General features: G+C 45.2%; 1 protein-coding gene across 1 annotated transcript; it reads right to left on the bottom strand.

The window, feature by feature from the left end:
* Nucleotides 1-19,330: 19,330 nt before the first annotated feature.
* Nucleotides 19,331-21,194, bottom strand: CARTPT (CART prepropeptide). The gene is made up of 3 exons (XM_046668698.1): nt 21,036-21,194; nt 20,626-20,709; nt 19,331-19,791 (listed from the first exon to the last, which is right to left on the bottom strand). Exons 1-3 carry the CDS (start codon nt 21,192-21,194, stop codon nt 19,684-19,686), a joined length of 351 nt encoding a protein of 116 aa, XP_046524654.1. The 3' UTR covers nt 19,331-19,683.
* Between the last annotated feature and the right edge of the window lie 427 nt (nt 21,195-21,621).

Consider the following 21,621-nt stretch of genomic DNA (forward strand, 5'->3'; position numbering starts at 1 on the left):
CCTATAACTAGAATATACAACTATGTACTGGGGGGCTTTGGGGAGAAGAAGGGGGAAAAATGAAGAAGATTGGCAACAGTTGTTAGCTCAGGTGCCAATCTTAAAAAAAAAAAATCTTCCCACAAAGAAATCATCAAACTCCAATAGTTTATGGGAAAGTCCTATCAAACTTCCGAGAGACAGATCGTTGCAATATTTCAGAAACTCTTCCGGATACTAGAACGGAGAGAACAGTCCTCAATTTAAGTTGGCTGGTAAAATCATGACATCAAAACCATACGAGAATGGTACAAAAAAGGAAAACTATATGACAATCGTACTGTGAACATAGGTGCAAAAATGCCAAACAACATGTTAGCAAATGGAACCAAGAATTTAAAAGAGATAAAATGTTAAACCTAAATTGGACATATGCCAGAATGTATTAATACCAAGAAGATCTAAAAATATAACTAATCATGTTAACAAATTAACTTAGAAGTCCTCTCAGTAGGTTCAGGAAAGACATTTTTCAAAATTCTGCGTGTATCTATAATCCTAAAAAAACCTCCCAACAAACTAGGAACAAAAGAGAACTTTTTCAACTTGCTAGAGTATATCTCCATAATATCCAGTGCAAGCATCATTTTTAATAGGGAAACATAAGAAGCATTACCTTGATGAAAAGGAGCAAGACAAGAAGGCTCATTGTTATCATTTTAATTCAGCATTGTACAGGAGCGCCTAACCAGCACAGTTAGACAGTAAAAGCAAATTAAAGGCAAAATACTGGAAAGGAAAAATGAAAACCATCGTTATTTAAGGCAATATAATTATCTACATAGAAAATTCAAAGGCTCTACAGAAAAATTATTAGATATAATAAGAGAATTTAGCCAGGAGGCTGACTAAAAGATCAACATACAAAAATTAATTATATTTGTGTACACCAGAAATCAATAACTACAAAACATACCTTTTAAAAAGTATCTATAAGAGTTACAAAAAACAAAAGATACTTAGAAATAAATCTAAAAACGATATATGAGAGCTATAGGGAGAAAAATTTTAAATGTCATTGGAAGACATTAAAGAAAGTCTAAATGATCGTTGAGGTAAACTATGTTTATTAATAAGAAAATTTAATGTCATAAAGATGTCAATACACTGCAAATTGATTTATAGATTCAATATGATTGATAAAAAACCCACAGATTTTTTTTCAGGGAACTTGAAAAGCCAATCCTAAAATGTGCACGGATGAGCACAGGTCAGGAATAACCCAGACCCTCCCAGATGTCCTCACAAGGCTGCGGCGACCAAGCATAGCGGACACCAAGATCTATTATAAAACTTCAGTTGTTAAAACAGTGTGGCATCTTCAGAGAAGTAGATACATTGACCAGAGAAACAAAACAGAGACCTTAAGAACAGATCCACGTGCATGTGGAATCCTGAGTGTGTTACGGAGGTGGCACCGTAGATCATGAGAAGCAGCCTCCCTTTGCCTGCAGGGGAGCGAACAGTAGGTTGGCCATGAGGCAAAATGAAATAGGACTCCTGCCTTTGGGATCATCAATTCCACCTGGACTGAGGACTCACATCTGAAGGGCCAACCTTCAAAACTGTTAGAAGAAAATGGAGGAGTATATCTTTCTGACCTTGAGGTATGGGAAAATTTCTCAAAGATATAAAAAGCTATAACAAAGAAAAGAGTGATAAATTTGGCTACATTAAAATTAAGAGCTTCCTTTCATCAAAAGACGCATAAAAAAGTGAAAAGGCAGTCCAGAAGCTGGAAGATCTTTTCAATATAACTTAGCAGTCAAGGATTAGTAGTCATAATATATTTTTTCAAACTTCTTTAAATCGGTAAAAAAGAAAAGAAAAGATCCAATAGACCGAGAAATAACATGAATAGGAATTTCACAAAAGAGAAAATGGTGACTAGACGTATAAAAAATGCTTAAACTAATTAATAACGAGAGAAATACAGATGAAAACCACAGTGAGAGAGCATCTTACACCTGTTGGATTTACAAAAATTAGGAAGCTCAGCAATTCCCAGTGTTAGGAGAAGACCATAAATTTATGAGAACTCTCATACTCTGATGGTAGAAGTGTAAATTGATGCAACCATTTTGAAAAACATTTTGGCACTATCTTATACATCAGTATTTAAATTTTCTAGTAACCGCATTTAAAAAAGTAAAAAGAAACAATGAAATTAATTTTAATAATATATTATATTTTACCCACTATATCCAAAATGTTATCATTTCAATGTGGAATCAATACAAAAAGAATTATTAATGAGATGTCTTGTGTTCTTTTTTCATAATGAAGGGGATCAGAACACGCCACCCCAAAATATGACATTTTGGCATAAGGATTATTTTGAACTGAAGGCAATTGAAAAACAGCAGACTCGGGAACTGCTCTCTGGCCTCTGCTTTTCTGCCTAAAAGTAGGGCATAAATTTCCCTTTGTGAAGGGGTCTCTCCTCCCCTCTCCTGTACCAGGAAGAGGAGAACCATTCTTATCACAGGAGACAGCTTGAGTCTGCACAACAAATCTTACCAAACGACCCTTATCTATGATACATTTCCTAGTCATCTTCCCACAATTTGCGTTCCCTAGGAGCCCAAACTCCTTTTTCCTCTATCTAGTCATTTTGCCATAATTTTTTGCTCTTTGTTAAAACAGTATATAAGCCCCCAAGTCTAACCATCTCTTTGGGTCTTCACTTCTGTCCTTTGAAAACCCCACGCATGTGAAAATATTAACATCAATAAAATCCGTATGCCTTTTCTCTTGTCAGTCCGTGTTTTGTTAGTTTAATTCATAGGTCTCCATTTCCTGAACCTCAGAGTATTTTCCTCCCCTGCAATAAGTTTTCAAAATCCTTTATGTATTTTTCACTTACAGCACATTTCAATTCAGAAGCTAAATTTTCACAAGAAATACTTTATCTCTATTTATATTTCATAAAATTCATAGTTGAGAAAGTAGATTCAGAGACCAAAATTGTTCCAAACATACTTAAGAGTTTTCCCATAACCACATTGAGTTTCAGTGTAAACTTGATGTAAAATCAAATTAAATATTCAGTTCCTCATTCATGCCAGATGCACTTCACGTGCTCAGGAGCCACATGTGGCCACACTATTGAACAACCATAGTCTTGTAACGTTGAACACTTGTATGTCCTTTGGCCCAGTAAATCGAGGCCTAAACAACTTCCCTATAGCGCCTACGGTTCTCAAACTTCAAGCATCAGAATACCTGAAGGGCTGATTAAAACGCAGATGGCTGGGCCCCATCCCGGAGTTTCTGACTCAGTGAGTCTGGGATGAGGCTCAAGAATTTGCATCTGTAACCATTTCCCAGGTGACAACTGGCACTGCCCTATATGACATGCACACGAAAGTTCATTGCAGCTCTGTAACAACAAAAAACTAGACACGATCTAAGTGTTCATCATCAGAAGAATGGATTTGTGTAAAGTATGATATAAGCACACAACAGAATACTATAAATGAAAATGATGTGTTGTTGTCAAATGGAATAGTATGGATCAAATGATATCCATCAAGGGAAATAGAACATTGATGTTTTTAACAAAGCAATTTCAAGAAGATTACAGACAGTATGGTGTTCCTTTTATAAAAATCAAAAACAATATATTATTTGGACATAATTAATAAAACCATTTTTATTTTAAAAGCAAGGGAATGAAAAAGATTTTATTGCTCCGTTATCTCTGAAGGACAGTTTTGCTGGATAGAGTGTTATTGGTTAAAGATTTTTGTCTTTCAGAATTTTGAATATGTTGTTCCACTCTCTCCTAGCCTGTAAGGTTTCTGCTGAGAAATCCACTGAAAGCCTGATAGGGGTTCCTTTGTAGGTTATTTTCTTCTGCATTGGTGCCCTTAATGGTTTGTTTGTTTTTTTTTGTCATTGACATTTGCCAGTTTCAGTATTATATGCCTTGCAGTAGGTCTTTTTACATTGATGTAATTAGGAGATCTATTGGCTTCACATACTTGTAAGTCCAGTTCTTTCTCCAGGTTTGGGAAGTTCTCAGCTATAATTTCTTTGAACAAGCTCTCTGCTCCTTTCTCCCTCACTTCTTTCTCTGGAAGACCTATATGGCTTTTCCTAAGTGAGTTGGATATTTCTGAAGAGTGCCTTCATTTTTTTAAAGTGTTAGTTCTGTCTCCTCCTCCACATGAGGCATTTCTATATTTCTATCCTCTAAATCACTAATTCTGTCCTCCATATTGTCAATTCTATTTTTTATGGTTTCTAGATTATTTTTTACTCTTGATTGTGTTCTTCTGTTTGGGTTTTTTTTTTACAGTTTCAATCTCTTTGGTGAAGTATTCCTTCTGCTCATTAATTTTATTCCTGAGATCATTTAACTATTTTCTGAGTTTTCTTGTAACTTGTTGAATTTCTTCATGACAACTATTTTGAATCCTCTGTCCTTTAGGTTGTACATTTCTGTGAGTTCAGGCTTGATTTCTGGAGACTTGTCATTTTCCTTCTGCTCTGAAGTGTTATTGTAGTTCTTCATGGTGTTTGATGAATTGACCCTTTGCTGGCACATTTGTGCTATCAGGTCACAGATTCCACCTGCCACCACTGCAGGGTGGGGCCAGGAGCTGTGTTTTCTGATCCCACCCTGTCTGCTGGAAGTTGCCAGTAGGGCTGCTCTGTGTCATGTGCTGGCTGCAGCCACTTCACAGGTCACACACACACATGCACAGGTGGGACGTCTGTGGTCTGCCAGCAGGTTGCTGTGGTGTGGGATCACCATGCCAGTCCCCTGCTGAGCTAGGCAGGAGGGGAGGGGCACTTTCTTTCACACATGGGCCCACTCTGTGTTTGTGGGCAGCTTGGTAGAGCTGCTGAGCCTGGTGGGGGCTCCTTTGCAGGGGCTGAGCTGCCCCACTCAGTGGGGAGTGTTCCCATGCACAGGGCTGCCACAGAACGATGGACACTCCCATGGGCTAGACAACTCCAAAAGCATTCATGTAGGCTGGGCTGCCCCTGCCTCCTCTTACAGCTGCACCGGCCACTGTGTGAGGAACTGCAACCTGGATCACTGCCAGGGATGAGGAGGGGTGCTCACCCAGCTTCACTGCTTCCCAGGAATCCAGTCCACCCACCTTCAGATGCACAGCTGAGTGGATGGCTCAGGCATCCTACTGTGCTGTGCAGGGAATCCTCTGCTGGTTAATACATGTCCATTTAGCTGTAACTTAGAGAGGAGAGACAAAGGGAGCAACTCACTCTGCCTTGCTGCTGATGTCACTCTCTAAAAGCAAGGGAATGAAACACAAAACTTGGGATAGTGATGACCTCGGGGGTAGGGAGGAGGAGTACAGTTAGATTATATTCACAAGAGTTCATTATATTGTCATGCTTTATAAATGACACACATGTCATATTATATCATTTTGATGTAGCACATATATAAGATAATAAAAATAAGATATAAAAATCAAAGTAATACTACATAGCACATAATCCCAAATACGTTAAAAACACAAGTATTTATAGAAGCGAAGAAAAAGTATCAGAATGTTAACAGTGGTTATTTCTGGCTTGTGGAGTTTGGATATGTTTTTTCTTTTTGTATAATTGTATGTTTTCTATGATAAATATGTAAAGCTTTATAATTAGACAAGCTTGTTTCTTTTTATCTTCAACACAGATGGGATTCAACTTTCTACCCAGTTATTTCCCAAACTCCCTGCGCCTTTCCTCACAGGCTCAGCACAAGCCTAAAAAAGACCCATTCTGTTCCCTACAACATATGTCTCAGATGCCTTTTCACGTCTTTATTAATAATAATAGTAACAACCATAGCTGACATTCATTAAGCACCTATTGTGTGTTCTTATGTTCTCAGTATTTAGTGAATAAATTTGGTTAATTTTTACAATAGCTAGGTACAATTATTTTTCTCATTTTACAAATATAGGAAAGGAGTAGAGTGCTTACTTGAATAAATTGCCAGCCCATGGCCACAGCTCAGGAGGTGTCCTCATCAACCCCAGTGGGAGAAAAGCGACAGTGTGCATCTCATAACCACATCCTGTTTCAGAGCCCATTTTCTAGAAATGACTTGGTCAGATCATGCCACATACCATCAGAAAGTGGGGAGAGGACTCATGGAAAATTTATTAGATTTCCTGATCTAATAAATCTTAAAAAGCAATTACAATTACTGTCGATGACAGAACTTCCTGGCCAAAATCAATATCTGTCTCAGTGAACAGTGTTTGGCTATTCTCAGTCTAATGAAGACAAGCAGAAACCTGGGTGACATCAGCAGCGGTCAGAAGCAGAAGAGCCCTTGGCTTCCTCAGGCCCTGGGGATGCTGCATTTTGGTTTACCTTCCAAAAGAGCCTAAAATCCATCATCTGTGCTATTGTCTGCTAGAGAAAGTGTCAGTGACTACTCCCTCACTCTCCATGTGCGTTTAAATGTCGTCTTTCATGCTGAGATAATCACCTTACTTGCCAAATACAATGGACAATAGGTGTATTGATTTCTCTTGGCAACATCATGAGGGGACACTGAGGTCTTATGGGTGCACAGATGTCACTCTTCAACCAAAGTGGCCTGAGTCGTCACCAAGCAGCTTACTTAGTTTTATTCTAATAAAATCCCCAAATACATCACCTCCTCTCCCCAAGCCTGCTAAAACCTTGGTTTTAGCCCAGGGAGATTCATTTCAAACTTCTAACTTTCTGAACGATAAGGCAATAAGTTTGTGCTCTTTAAACCATGAAGCGTGTGGTCATTTCCTGCAGCAGCAATGCAAAACCAATGCACAAACCTAAATGTAAGAGCTGGAAATATAAAACGCTTAGAAGAAAACATAGGAGTAATTCTTTGTGACTATGGATTAGGCAATGTTTCTTAAATATGACACCAAAGCACAAGCAATTCAAAGAAAAAATAGATAAATTGGGCTGCATCAAAATTTAAAACTTCGATGCTGCAAAGGACACTATCAAGAAAGTGAAAAGACAATTTAGATAACAGGAAAAATATTTGCAAATCATATATCTGATCAGGGACCAGTGTCCAGAGTACCAAACGAACTCTTATAATTCAACAGCGGAAAGACACATAACCCCGTTTAAAAACGGGCAAAGGGGGTCCGGCCCAGAGGCATAGCGGTTAAGTGCGCACGTTCCATTTCGGCGGCCCAGGGTTGGCCGGTTCGGATCCCGGGTGCGGACATGGCCTGTCTTGGCAAGCCATGCTGTGGCAGGCGTCCCACATATAAAGTAGAGGAAGATGGGTGTAGATGTTAGCTCAGGGCCAGTCTTCCTCAGCAAAAAGAGGAGGATTGGCAGCAGTTAGCTCAGGGCTAATCTTCTCCCCCCCCCCCCAAAAAAAATTGGGAAAAGACTTCAGCAAAGAAGGTCATTCATTAACCACCTCAAACACCATTCAGTTAAGACCTAAGACCCCTTTCCCAGTCTGACTCTCCCCAGCAACCATCACAGGCTGCCGTCAAGAGTCCAGACCCACAAGGCTGTCTTCACCAGCCAGGGCAAACAATGAGTGTTCTCTAGGAGAAGAATGGGGATGAATAAAGTGAGGGTGGGAGAGTGGGAGTCAGAGAGAAGTATTTTTTATCTTTACCAGGATACCAGTTAATCCACGTCTGTTGTCTGGAGTCCAGTGGGCACAATCAGAAAGCTCTGCTGGGAACCATGGTTGACAAAAGTTTGTGACACTAAGATTCTTACATGCTGGGATGGAGAGATCCCCTCTCCATACAGACGGGCCCCAAAGAAATGCCCAGTGGTGGTGCCTCCATTCCTGAGGCCCCTTCTTCCTTCATACCCGCCTTATTCATCTAAAATCTCCAGTGTCATTTCCATTTCTCCTTTAATTTTGATTTTATGAATCGAGGGTTAGATTCTGCCCGCAGACCTGATCCACATTCTCCGTGAGTCATGCACACATCCCCTCATGACAAGCACTCCCCACAACTCCATTTCCTGTTCTTTTCCCCATTCCTCCACTTCTTCAAATAGAATGGAACACAAAGGCCTGGGTGCGGCTGTCCATACCCAGAGCAACACATCTCCGCGGCCTTGTGCTTAACCTCGAAACCTGGCACTTCCTCAACTATTTTATTCTCTGACTTTGAAGAACCTTGAACCATTTAAAACCATTCTCTCATACGGCAAATAAATTGTGCTTCTGTCATGTTCTGGGCATTGTGCTTGTCTCTGGGAATTCACTGGTAAGCAAAACAGACGTGGTCCTTATCCTTGGGAAGCTATTGAGGGAAAGAAGCAGTAAACAATTAATTACATAAAAAATAAAAGCAGATACTTAAATAGGCACTGTTTTAGTACTTAACACACATTCACATTTTATTTTCCGGACAATCCTAGAGATGATTATTTATGTCCCTATTTTACAGAATTAGTAACTTGGCCCAGGTGTTCTATCTGGGCAGTAATGGAGCAGGGATCCAAACCCAGGCCATGTTCCCAGTCTTTTCAATGCATTATCTCTTTGTGACACTGTGAATACAATACTCCCTGTACTACCCCTTTTTCTTTTGCAATAAGATCTGTTTATCTAGAGTGACAGACCAGAAATAAAATTACTGAAAAGCAGGACAAAGTAAAAAATAATCAGGGTCAAATGCCAGACCCCAAACCCAGAAGCCCAGTCTAGTTTTGGGGGAATCAGTTGAGGTCCTAGAAATGAATGGCCATGTTGGGTCCCACTACCCAGACATCAAGACTCCCTACCATTTGCAGTGGCCTTGCTCCAGAGAAGTGTGACTGCTCTGCAGGTTACAGTTCTGGATAAGTCTGCTCTGGTCCCCAAATGGATCCCTGCCCCCGTCAAAACCAGATGCCACTACGGCATGCTCTCCTAGTGCATGAGCCCTGATCTCCGCCTGAGCTGCATCTACAAGGAAACGCAGGCACGCTGACAGCATGAGGTCACCAAGAAACTGCCCTCAGCCAAAAGCCACTTCATCTCCTCTCCAAACTCACCCACAGCAGCTCCGTGGTGGGCACAGGTCACCATGAGTGTCTGTCCCAGGGCAGGAACCCTACTCTGTGTAGAACGTTTCCCCCGAGGACATACCCAGTGCAGTCTGCAGAATACAGTGTGTGTCTAAGAAGGAAAGAAATAGAAAAAAGTGAACGAGACCCCTAACCTCTCCAGCACCTGTCTCCTGAGGCCTAAGAGACCCCAAGCAGATCCCTGCAGAAGAAATGAACACCGAGGATAAAGTCAAACTATTTCCGGGCGGGGCTTTGCCCCAACCTTCTCTCAGGACCTTGGACAGGTAGACGGGACCCTATTCGAGGGGGTCCTGCTTTGGCTGATCTAGACTGGCCTATGCGGCCCAAGTCAAAAACCATTTGAGTGGCTTCCTTGTTCTGCTGTCCCTAGGCCCACATTCTCTCTTAGCCCTGGAGATCCCACCATGGGTGAGAAGGGACATGGAAATATAAATCTGTGGAAAAACACACCCAAAAAAGGGGGAGTCCTTCCCCTAAGGTCCTCAGTGTTGACTAAAGCTACCTGCCCTGAGGGCTTCCCAGGGCAGTGGCAGGAAGGCCGCCTGCCCCGGGATGAAGGCCCCAGCCCATCTCAGTGCACCGGGAGCGGGAGGGTTCCGCAGGACGGCTCCAGCTGGACTCCCGAGGGGACACCAGGAGTCAGCCTCGTGGGGAAGATTCAGGAAGGAAACTCCCCCAAGGCTGGACCAATAAACAAGAGTGACGACGAGCCAGCCCTGACGACCTCGTGGTTAAGTTTGGTGCACTCCGCTTCAGCAGCCTGGGTTCAGTTCCCGGGCCTGGAACCACACCACTCGTCCGTCAGTAGCCATGCTGCGCGGCAGCTCACGTGGAAGAACTGGAAGGACATAAAACTATACACAACTGTGTACTGGGGCTCTGGGGGAGGAAAAAGGAAGAAAAAGGAGGAAGATTGGCAACGGATGTTGGCTCAGGGCAAATCTTCCCCTGAAAAAAAAAAGAAAAGAAAAACTTGGCAACTTTAAAATATATAATACAGTATTTTGAAAAAAGAGTGATGACTTTCTTCTTATTTTCTCTTTTACTCAATTTTTATGAAAAGTAGTAATAACGCAAGAAATGAAAAAAAAATTGCACCAAGGACAGTGCTTATTACTCAAATATTTGTTGAATGAATGTGTACTTCCTTCTTGCCACCCAAGAAAAGTTGCCAGACTTCCAGAACAGGTTCAGGATCCTATAACTACACAGCGGATCCAAAAGCCTAGTAAAATTTTGGGCACGGTTAGCCTCAGGCTTCCCTGCCTGTTTTGATACGGGACACCCCACCTGGGAGTCTACTTCTGGACGCCCGTCCACTCCTTCTTGCTAAGAGGCAGGAATGATCTGACAGCTGCCCAGATGCAATAGCGAAATTCCTCTGTTACATCCCATGATGTCTGAAACAAATCTCAGAGACACACAGAGCCTAGAAAATGAGGCAGACTCTCTGTACTCTTTGGAGTAGCTAACATTTGTTGAATATTCGCTGTGTTCAGGTACCATTCACACAGTTCAACTCATTTGGTCCTCCTTGGGTCAACAAGTTCAGATCAAATGGGAAAAAACTGCCTTCTTCAATAGCAAGAGTCGTGATTGGAACCAGGCATCAGTGGCTTTATGAGACTGTCTTGTTTTAGAGGGCTGTGTCCAGTTCTTGGTGCCACATTTTAAGAAAGTCTCTACCTCTACTGAGAAGACACCCTAGTAAGGGCGCCCGCATCTCCTAGCTGAGAGAACAGGCTGGACGACGGCCACGTCAGCAGCCCATTAACACTGATGTTCAAGCAGAACCTTCGCCTCCTTCGTCTGATCCGATTACGCCTACTTCTACTTCCTCTATCCCCAAGAAGGAAGAGTTCAAAGAAATGCAAGTCAAAACGCCCACTCCTGATTTATTTATGAAATATGATCTGTCTCCTCTGAGCCTGCGTTAGGGGGAGAATTATTTTTCCCTTTCCCTGAGGGACATCATTAGCATAGTGATAATTAATAAAAGGCAGCAACTGGCGTTTGGTAAATTATTAACGGCTTCAGTCATCCACAGAGCACACAGCCCCTGTGCGCAGTTGTCCTTGGCGACAGTGTGGAAGTGCTCTGGGGAACCAGGGACGGTGGACAGAGAACCAGAAGCCGTGTGTAGCACTGCTTCCTGGAGTCTGCACACACAGGCTCAGCTTTTGTCATCCAAACAGGCTGGGTTTTCTGGATTAAAACTGGGAGGAGGTCCCTCTGGCAGATGGTGGATGCTATCAGATTCTCCCTATAGAATGGCTAAGTGGGAATTAGGCCTGGTCCCTAACTGCCGGAAAGTGGGGGGAGGAGGTAGCGGGTCTCTTACAACAACCACAGAGATGGGGGGCCAGAGAGCAAAACTGAGAACTGTGTAAGGAGAAGAGAGCCAAAGTATAGCTGGAGAGTGTCTCCAAAATGGGTTATCAGAGCCAAAGCGTTGGAAACCAATGTCAGGAGCTGAGATACACAGACAAAGGGAGTGACAGGCGAGCTGGGAAAACGAGAGTAAAGAGCGTCACGTAGGAACAGGTGAAAGAGGAGATGATCCAGGAGAAGAAATTCCCGAGGGAGGGGTTCGTGGTCACAGCAGGAATCCGTCTCCCTCCCTGGCCCACCTGGATGGGTCCCACCTACACAGAGCCTTCTCGTTACAAAGACCACAGGCTCCCTGAGGGTGGCCATCTTGACCCTTTTTTAATCTGCTCCCTCCCTTGACACTAGCACAGTGCCTGACACAGCCAGGTGCTCAAACACGTCTGTTGAATAATGAATGAAGGAAAGAACGGATGTACAGCCAACTTACCATGCTGGATATTGGCTAAAGGAAGGAAATATTGACAAGCACTTTTTTCAATAAAACCACATCAATTGTTAGTTTGAGTAGCAAAGAATTAACTGAAGAATCCACTGGGGAGCGGGAAGAGAGGGTTCCAATACGCGCCCTGCGCAGCAGAGATCTGGATGAATACTCCTGTGACACTTGTGTTCTTCCCCAACTGCCCTTGTCCAAATGTCCTCTTCAACCCTTCCCCAGCACAGCACACAGGCACGTGCTCTCTCTCTCGCTCTCTGTCTCTCCCCTCGCCTTACTAAGTGCAAAGTAAAAACAGGAGGTTTTTTTCTATTATTGCAGATGTAAAAACATCATTCCTGTTATAATCATGTTGTGATTTGAGGGACCAGGATCCCCCTCCCATGCCATCCTGAGCCCGTGGCCCTCCTTCTCCCATTGGGGGTGTGCCAAGCCTTGGAGAGCTCCAGCCAGAGACAGGCTTTGGCAAAGTGTGAAGCAGACAAAGTTGGTCCCGGGGTCTCCCTACAGGGCCCTGACACCATGGAAAACTCACCCCAACAGAAGCACGAGTGACAAGTGTTCTGGGTCTCTCGGGAGTATTTGCCTTTTACGTCTGGGAGTTTGGGAAATTCCCTTTGTGGGGAACGATCTAGTGAACAGAAGACTAATGACTGAATAAAACCAAATCTATGACTTAGAGAACAACCCCAGGATTTTCCCCCAAGACTCAGAGGGGAAAGATCAAGATGAAAGGAGAAAAGATATAGTTCACAGAAACATGTTTATATAAAAGGAATCCCAGAAAGAGAACCAAACATACAATAGAGAAACAATAATCAAAGAAATGAGAGAAGCATCTTTTGCTTAACCAAAGAAAACCTTGAATCTTTCCGTTGAAAGGACTCAAGAATGTTCAGGCAAGAATAAGCAGACAGACCTATACCAAGGTATGCTGGGGGCCGTTTCTGAAGTCCAAACATGGAAATAATCACTACTCAAAGGCTGAGGGACAGACAAGACACCTGCAAGAAATGTCCCTCACAGTGAAAGCCCCTCAGCCCAACGCCGGGAAACAGAACACCAGCAGCAGGAGAAGAGACTTCCACATCAATGTCTAAAAAATATGTTCCTGTAGGAGCAAAATAAACACAAATTCAAGAACGCGAGATTCAGATACGTAACATCCAAGTACCAGTCCCCAAAACGTCACTTGAAGGAAGAGTCCAGTGAATGGAACAACGAACTCAAGAGTTGAGACAATGTTACAGAAGCATCAATGACGAGCGATAAACCAATAAAACATAGAATTAAGTCAAGACAGTGTTGCTATGTGGTTTGGAAGTTTAATGCAAATATTAACAAATTGTTCCTAAAGTGGAAATATAGAAACAGTTAAATGTTGGAAATCTGGATCTAAATACCAGAGTGTTTAAAAAGAGACTAGGAAGACGGGGAATGTATGAGTTCAAGATTCTACATCCGAATAGAACTGCCCGGAGGAGTCCAGAGAAGGAACGGCTGTGGGAGCAGCAGTGGCAGGAGAGGAACACCCAGAGATGGAGGTGAATTGAAAGCAGGGAATCTACCAACAAATTAGCAAATCCATCAATAAATGTATCATGTCAAGCAGACAAGGTGAAGCACCAGGCAGCACAAACAGCCACTCTAGACAGCACTGTGGGAGGGGAGGGCGCAGAGCAGGAGCCGGTGCGCGGTTCTCTGCTGCACGAAGCCCAGGCGCAGAAGGAGCGGATGTTAGCCTCCGAGGGGGGCGCCCAGGCCCTTAGGCTGTGGGCGGTACCCGCGCCCCCTTCGTGGGATCAGGGGCGACGGCTGCAGGACTTTGCAGAACCGTGGACTCCAGCCTTGATCTTCCACCTCGGTCCTCCACTAAGATGCTCCAACGCGAGCGTGCATCCATGGAGCTCTGCTGGGGGCAGACTGCTTCTCTAGGATGTAGATTAAGTCAGATTATTAATAGATTAAGTGAGGAAAAATGATTATTCGATAAGTGCAGAAAAAAATTCCATAAAATTCAATTCTCATTTATGCTTGGGGAGGAAAAAAACAACTTATCAAGCCAGAAATAGAAGGAAAAGTCCCCAATCTAAGAAACGGTATTTTTTTTTAATCTGCAAAAAAGCAAATAATAAATTCTCTGTCAAACTTTAAAAGAATTGTCACTGAAGTCAAGAAAAAGATAAGAGTGGCAGCCATAACCTGTATAGACCTAGTCAATGTGACAAAATAATAAGTAAGGGCATAAGAATTAGAAAGGAAGAGAAAACTATCCTTATTTTCAGATAACATGATTGTCTGCATGGAAAATCCAAGAGAATATATAAGAAATATTTAGAACTAACAGGAAGGTTCAGGATCTCATCAATCCATAAACATGATACACAGCATTTCCATACACCGTTAATCCACTTATAAAATATGGTAGAATTAAAAAGCGTGCATATTAGCACGAAAAAATTAGACACCAAATAACAAACCTAAAACTTAAAAAAGTCAAAAACCTAATAAATCCAAAACCTCTGTGAAGAAAATTATTAAAGTTCTTTAAAAATCCAAAGTTAAGGAATCGAGGTGATTTGGGGCTCGTTCTTTCTTGTTGAAGCCTGCAGGTCAAAACCAAGCTGGGCTGGAGCTGCTCCAACATGGAATATTGGATAAGACCAAATAGATAGAATTCAGTCTCAAAATATCCCCACCAGAAAGGGAATCTTAGATGTCTGCCTGTCTGAGGCCCTGCAAGGTGACGTGACGTGCTCATTGAGGTAACCCAAGAGTGGCAGAGCCATGACAGGAAACTGGGCTGCCTGCCCCCGCCACAGGGCTGCCCTGCCTGCCGCATCCCAGTGAAACCACACGGGGACTGGGATCTGGAGAAACCTGGAGAGGGCCTGGCCCCTTGGAGAGTCAAACCTTGAGTCCTCTCCTCGCTGCCAGCATCCCCCCGTGCTTCCTTTCTCTGCCACATGCCAGCCTCCCGGCCCTTCAGACTCCTCACCACATAAGTTTCCACGAGTCCAGTGGTTTCCAGACTTCCAGATTTTCTGGACCAGTCAATTTCCCCCCACGTTGTGCAGCTCCTGTCCATCCTCACTCATCCATCAGGCTCTCACCACTCCCTGTCGGGATTTCTACAATCTTTCCTGCTGCCCTGCCTGCGCTCCAGCCTCCCTCTCTGGTCCCCCCTTTACTGTGCTGTCAGGATAAGCTGCCTAAAGCACAGCTCTGATCACATCTTTCTGCGGCCAGGAATAAAGCCTTGGTCCCTCACCCCACTATCTGTCCCTTACCTCCTTCTCCACCACTTACACCCCGTGGACTCAGCGCTCGAGTCCTTTCTGACCACATTCTCTTTCCCCATGTGCTTTCATTCACACTATGTCCCACACCTTAAACGAATTTTCCCCAAAGTTGATGTTTTGAAGTATTACACATTCTTCAAAGACTATTCAAATACCACTTTGTCTATGAGCCTTGATAACTCACCTCTTACGCCCTCTAAATTCATCTGTCTCTCCGTCTGGTATTTAACATATCATGTCATTATGGTGAGTCTGTCACTTTCAGGCAGAGTTTGGCCATCATCAATTTCTACATTGTGTATATATAATTATTGAATTGGTAATTTGCTTCGCCCCCCTCTCAACAGATGACTTTATATCCTACTTCACTTGGAAAACAGAAGCCATAAAATAACTACCCCCACTTCCTGCCAACGTACCTACAAAGTCACCTGCCTCCGTAGACGTCCTGTGCTCTCTCACGCTCTCTCTCCTCCCCAACACTGATCTTTTTCCTGGCTCTGAATCCCATTCTCTCGTCTTTGACGAGAGCCTCGCTTCATCAGCTATCTCTACTTTCTTCTAAAGTTTTAACCTCTTCCTTTCTGCTGATTCCTCTTCTCAGTAGCTCAGGAGACGCCAGCCGGAATCTTTGCATGAAGCATTGTCAAGCCAAATCAGTTGTTCCGATAGACCCTGGAGACTAGGGACCCTGGAGAGCTACCCTCACTTGGGCAGGGGAGGGAAGTAAACCATAAACACGCATTAGCCAGCAAGAGAGAATGCCATCCATCCATCAGTGAGACAAAGAAGACTAAAAGTTGATGCCAGGACAACCACCCTCCTCACCCTCAGCCCTACTTGCCCCTGAGATACTCCTGCCTTATGAATATCTGCTAATTCCACCTGGACCTGATCAAGGCAACAGCGCACACCTGAGTGGGCACACAGACCTGTTTACAGGGACAGCCACTTGGCCCCCTCCTCATCTGGCCTTCCTTTTCTAAGAGGCCTGGCCTTCTTTCAGGCCCTCAAGCATGTCAACGACTATTCTGCCCGAACTTTTATGGACACCGTACCCTCTGCCTGGAGCACTCTGCTTTCTTCTCCCTCCATCCATCCTGTTTCTGGCATGGCTGGCTCCTTATCCTTCAACTCTCAGCTCACATAGCACCTTTCCTGACCCCTCATTTGCTATCACAGTGTTTTTCATAGAATTTCTCCTGGCTTAACATTTTTATTTCTTTGTTTGTTATTAATTGTTCTCACCGCTAAACTATAAACCACTATAGACTAAGAACTCTGTGAGCACAGGAACTGTGTCTATCTTGTTTACCATCATGTTCTCAACACCCAGCACATGGGAGACACTCAAAAAAGGATGGAATGAATGAACTATACTAAAAACTAGCTCAGCATTGCCACGGTCCTAGGGTGCCACCTGAGGAACTTACTTAAACTAAACAATCTTAAGCCCCCTTCCCTAACTACAGTCCCCTGTCAAAGTCCCCTCCAGAGCAGGACAGTAGTTAAAGCCACAAAAACAGATTTTATTCAGGATTATTGCAATAGTGAAAAAGAGACCTCACTATACAACGGGGCTCAACTGCAAATACAGTGCAGCCAAGTGGGAATTTACAGCCGAGGAGCAGGTCGGGGTCAGAGGATGGGAAATTACTAAGAGGTAAAGGGGTTCGGGCTAAACCACCTAGTAGGATCTTTGCTGACGACAGGCCAGAGGGTCAGACGGCACCTGGAGGATGGTGGAGGATGAGGAACCCAACCAGATACCGAGGGTGGTCAGATATCAGGGGCGGGGACAGTTCTTGATAAACCAACTTCACAGGGTTCTTGCTAAAACTAGGTTTTCTAGAGAAGTGCACAGATGGGCCCAGGAGAAGCTTCAAGAGACGGACTAAAGTTTGATCAAACAGAAAGTCTTTGTCAATACCCGGATTCAGACACACCATTATCAGGATTGGGAGGGGTAGCTACGCAGGTAGACCATGTCTACACAGCCCTCCAGACCCCGGGACAGGGTGAGGGATGTAATATCAGTAACTACTGTGGGAAGAGGGGCTGTAAGTGAGAAAGGTCCTCTTGCTAGAGGACTTTCCTGCGTCATCTCCAGGCCCCTGTGAGGACGGCCTGTCTGGGCGATCACTCCTGTGCCTTGTGGCGTTCCCCATGTAGCTGCTTATCTACCCTCAGACCCCTGACCTTTCAGCCAGTCTCAGAAGGTCTCTGGGGCTCACATATGGGCAACAACTTTTCTCATTAAAGTATTCTTAATCTTACATTCTTGTCCTCTACCACAGGGACCTTCAATCGTTAAACACACTAAGTCATCCTATTTGAAGAGGAGCTCTCAATGAATGAGAAGCTAAGAGGACACTGAAGATTGAATGTTGCCGCCATGAGTGTAGAGTATCATTAGCACCATGAACTTAAAATCTGAGCCCCTCAGACAAAATTTTGGGCAAAAGTCTTTTGATACCCAGGCCACAGATTCCCCCTCACCAATGCCCCATAAGTCCATACCCTTTGGTCATATCAACCAAGAAAGGAGGGATGCCATAGTTGGAGGAGGGTGAGGGCACAGAGAATGAGGTTTGGAGCAGAGTTCTCATTCTTTTCTTTGAGCTACAGATTCCTCCAGTGTCTCCTGCTTTAGGGGAAGCATTCCAGGGTGAAATAAGAAGCAGTTCCAAGTGTCATCCCTGGCCTGATTTATTTAGGACTGATGGAAATGGGAACAGTTAAGAGACTCAAAGACAAGGTTAGGATTTTAACTGAAATGCTTTCTGGAAAAATAGCAGACTGTGAAACTGTTAAATAACTCTTTGCAGTTTTTAAAGATTAGAACGTAACACAATTTAACACAACTGAGCCTGTTACAGAGGAATTCAAATGGAAATGCAGCCCTCAAAACTGCATTGGTACCCGAGTGAGCTCATTCCTGTTAGAGAAAGAAGTGCTTTCTGGGAAATTCGGGAGTCCAAACAACCTGTCCAATTGCCCAGCATGACATGGAGGGAAAGAACAAGCAAATCTTTGGATTCAGAGGGATTCAAGCCGAAATCGTGATTTAGGATTGTGTGGCTTGAGCAAGATCCGTCATCTCTCTTGGCCTCTGTTTCCTCCTCTGAAAAATGGTAATAATACCTATCTCGCAAGATTCCTAAGGGGGGATTCGCCATGCTAATAGGAACAGAAAGAACACTGCAGTGAGCAATTGTTTGTGAGACTATTTTCGAGCAGCATATTCAGCCTCCCGTGAATCTGTGGGGGGACTTGCTTTTTAAATTCTGCTCTTGCGCAGGTGTCTGTGGAGTTTGCATTAAGAACCTGAAGCATCTGTTCCTCTCAGGATGCTGCTTCTCAAATGTTACTTGGTTTGGTTTAAACTTTCAGAAACGCAAGGCAGGAAAGCACTCAGAAACACTTAAAGAACTAGTAAATGTTACATTTAAGATGTTTGTATTTCTTGAGTTGAACCTGCCCCCATCAATTTTCATTTGTTCCCCTCAAAACAAGTTACTAAAATGACTCCTTTTCCTTTGAACAGAGAATTTTTCCAAGATTGTGTGTTACCTGGTTGGAGAGATTGGGTCGCCCACCCTGGAGCACCTGATACAGCTCTCTCCTTTCCTTCGGACAAACAACCACCCCCAAAGAGTCCATTTTCTATCACCGTACATTTTCTAGTAAATGAGTTGCGAAAACAAAAGTCCTAATTTTTCAAATTGCTTTTAATGTGGCTAAAGTCTGAAACAATTTCTCTTTTATTGGTCTCACTATTAAAATCAAGGGATCTAGCTAAAGGTGTCAATAAACAACGCCAAACGCCAACCATCTCTATTTCATCACACACACACCCTGCACCGCTGCAAAGAAAAATGGAGCATGCCGAAGCTCGTGTGTCAAACTCCTGATGAATGACCACAACTCCTCAGAGCTGAGGGCTGTTCTTCCAATAGACTGCTATTTTTAAAATATTTCTCTTTGAAAACAACAGCATGATTAATTCCACCATTTCCACTTAAATTACTCACGTAGAAACAACAATGCACTATGAGCAATTATTAAAAACACTTTATTATGTATAATTTGTACATGCTTCGATTTGTGATACTTGGGGTGATTTATTTTCCAGGATGTGATGTCAATTACCCAGATTAGCTAGATCTAATTTTCATCCTGCCACGCCACATACAAAAATACAATTTTCAGGGCGAAATTCCCTTCTTGACACAAAGATACACAGGAGTTTGTCAGACAAATAAAATAAGAAAGAATACTTGGCACACCACACAAGGCATCATCCGTCACACAGTAACATCTAATGAATTATTTTACTCGGAAATAGCAGGAAAAGAGCCCCTGCCCTCAGAGGGAAAGGCAAACTTCGTTGCTAAAGCCAAACTCCAGGGATGAAGGCTGGTCCTCGCCTCTCGGGGAAACTGGGAGGACTGGGGCATCAAGGAGAAGAGAAGAGTAGGTGCCTCATAAGCACTTCAGGAGGAAGGAATTGCAGGAGGTCCCTCGGGGACAGTCGCACAGTTTCCCGATCCTGGCTCCTTTTCGCACTGCGCACTGCTCTCCTGCGTCGCACTGCAAACGACACAAGTGTGGTCATCAGCATGAGCGAACCCAGGCTCCCATCAACACAATTTCTGCCTTGTGGGAAAGAGGGTGGACCCAATCTCCATCACCAGAGGTCCAAGTAGTCAGGCCTGAAATGCAGAGAGCCTTGTCTTATCATTTCAGTGAGAGAACATCAAAAGAAAGAAATTTAAATTATTGAGCCCCTCCTACTTCCTTCCACCTTGGGGGGGGGGGGGCGGAAATCACATTTCCTGGCTCCTTTAGTTGCTTGACTAAAAGGGAAAAAACCACCAGACCCTTTTTTAAAGAAATAAACATTAGACCTATATTTTCTCACAAGCCCTGCTCCCTGCTGTCCACCTCCTCAACCCAAGAAGGAAGATTTGTGTGTGTCTGTGTGTGTGTTTTCTCCGAGGAAGGTGACTAGCCCTGAATCAAGAGTTTTGACCCTAGAACTTAGATCAAACAAAATAGCAGTGCTGGGAAAGGCAGGAAGAAAATCGGGGGAACAAGAACAGAGTAGATTTAAGGGCTCTTCCAACTTAGAGAATTCTTCGCAAGGTGAAAGTCGCTCATCTTCAGGAAACGCTCCTTTCCACACAGACCCCAGAAGAGGCTGGTCCCGGCACAAGCTGTTCACCCTCGGAAATGGCCAGGCTGCCCTTTACCCTTAGAGACCAAGGGCAAGGCTGGGGTTGGAAACAAAAGGAGCCCACAGAATTCTGCAAGCCCATTAGTTGAATTATGCAGCCACATCCTGGGGGGACAGCCGTGGTTAAGACTCAAGGTGCTGTCTTTCCTCTCGGAGAAGCCTGGGGAGGGGGGACCCCAAAGCCTTACCATGGGGACTTGGCCGTACTTCTTCTCGTAGACGGGAATGCGTTTACTCTTGAGCTTCTTGAGGACTTCCTGCAGCGCTTCGATCTGCAACACACCGCCCCAGACCGAGTTGCCGCCTTGGCTGCGAGCCCAGCCCGGGCGCTCACTCCCAGCCCGAGTTCCAAGGAGCCCGCGCCGCACGCACTCCTCCCTGGGACCCCACTCCAGCGTGTCCCACACACAGACCGCAGGTCCAGGAGCCGGGACAGGGGACCCGCTCTACGACCTTCGGGGCCGGGGCTCGGGAGGGTCCTCGGCGGACGGCGGGAGCCCTGACTCTGGGCACGCGGTGGGAGGGGAGCGGTGGGGAGGAGCGCGCACGAAGGAAGGGAGCGCGCGGGGCCCAGGGCAGCCGCGGAGGGGGTACCCACCAGCTCCTTCTCGTGGGAGGCATCGTCCACGGCGGAGTAGAGGTCCAGCGCTCGGGGCTGGAGCCCGGCGTCCTCCTGGGCGCGCGCGCCCAGCAGGGGCGGCAGCAGCAGCAGGGCGGCGGCGAGCGCGGGCAGCAGCCGCAGGCGGGGGCTCTCCATGGTGCTGGACTCGGCGCGGCGGCCGCGCTCCCGCCCTTTATAGCCGCCGAGCGGCGCGGCGCAGGGAGGGGGCGCGCGGGCAGGGGCGCGGAGGAGGGCCCGGGTCAGCCGTCTGGAGGCAGCCCCCGCCGCCGCTTGACGTCAAAGGCCGCGGGCCCCGGGCGCCCGGAAGGAGGCTCTGCGCACGGACGGGCCAGAGCGCAGGGAACAGGGACCCCGCGCCCCCAGCGCCGCCAGCCCGCGGCCAGGGGCTCCCCCAGGGGCCTGAGCCGAAGTCAGGGGCGAAGGTGAGGGATGGGGAGCGGGGGTGGCGGACGGACTAGGAAATAGGAGTCGGGCGCACGCAGAAGGGTCGCTCCCCGGCTCCCAGCGGGGGCGGCAGCGCAGTCAGCCTCACCAGCCCCGCCCTGCCTCTCGCCCCAGCCCC

This window comes from Equus quagga, chromosome 7, assembly GCF_021613505.1.
Source record: "Equus quagga isolate Etosha38 chromosome 7, UCLA_HA_Equagga_1.0, whole genome shotgun sequence".
NCBI classification, from domain to species: domain Eukaryota; kingdom Metazoa; phylum Chordata; class Mammalia; order Perissodactyla; family Equidae; genus Equus; species Equus quagga.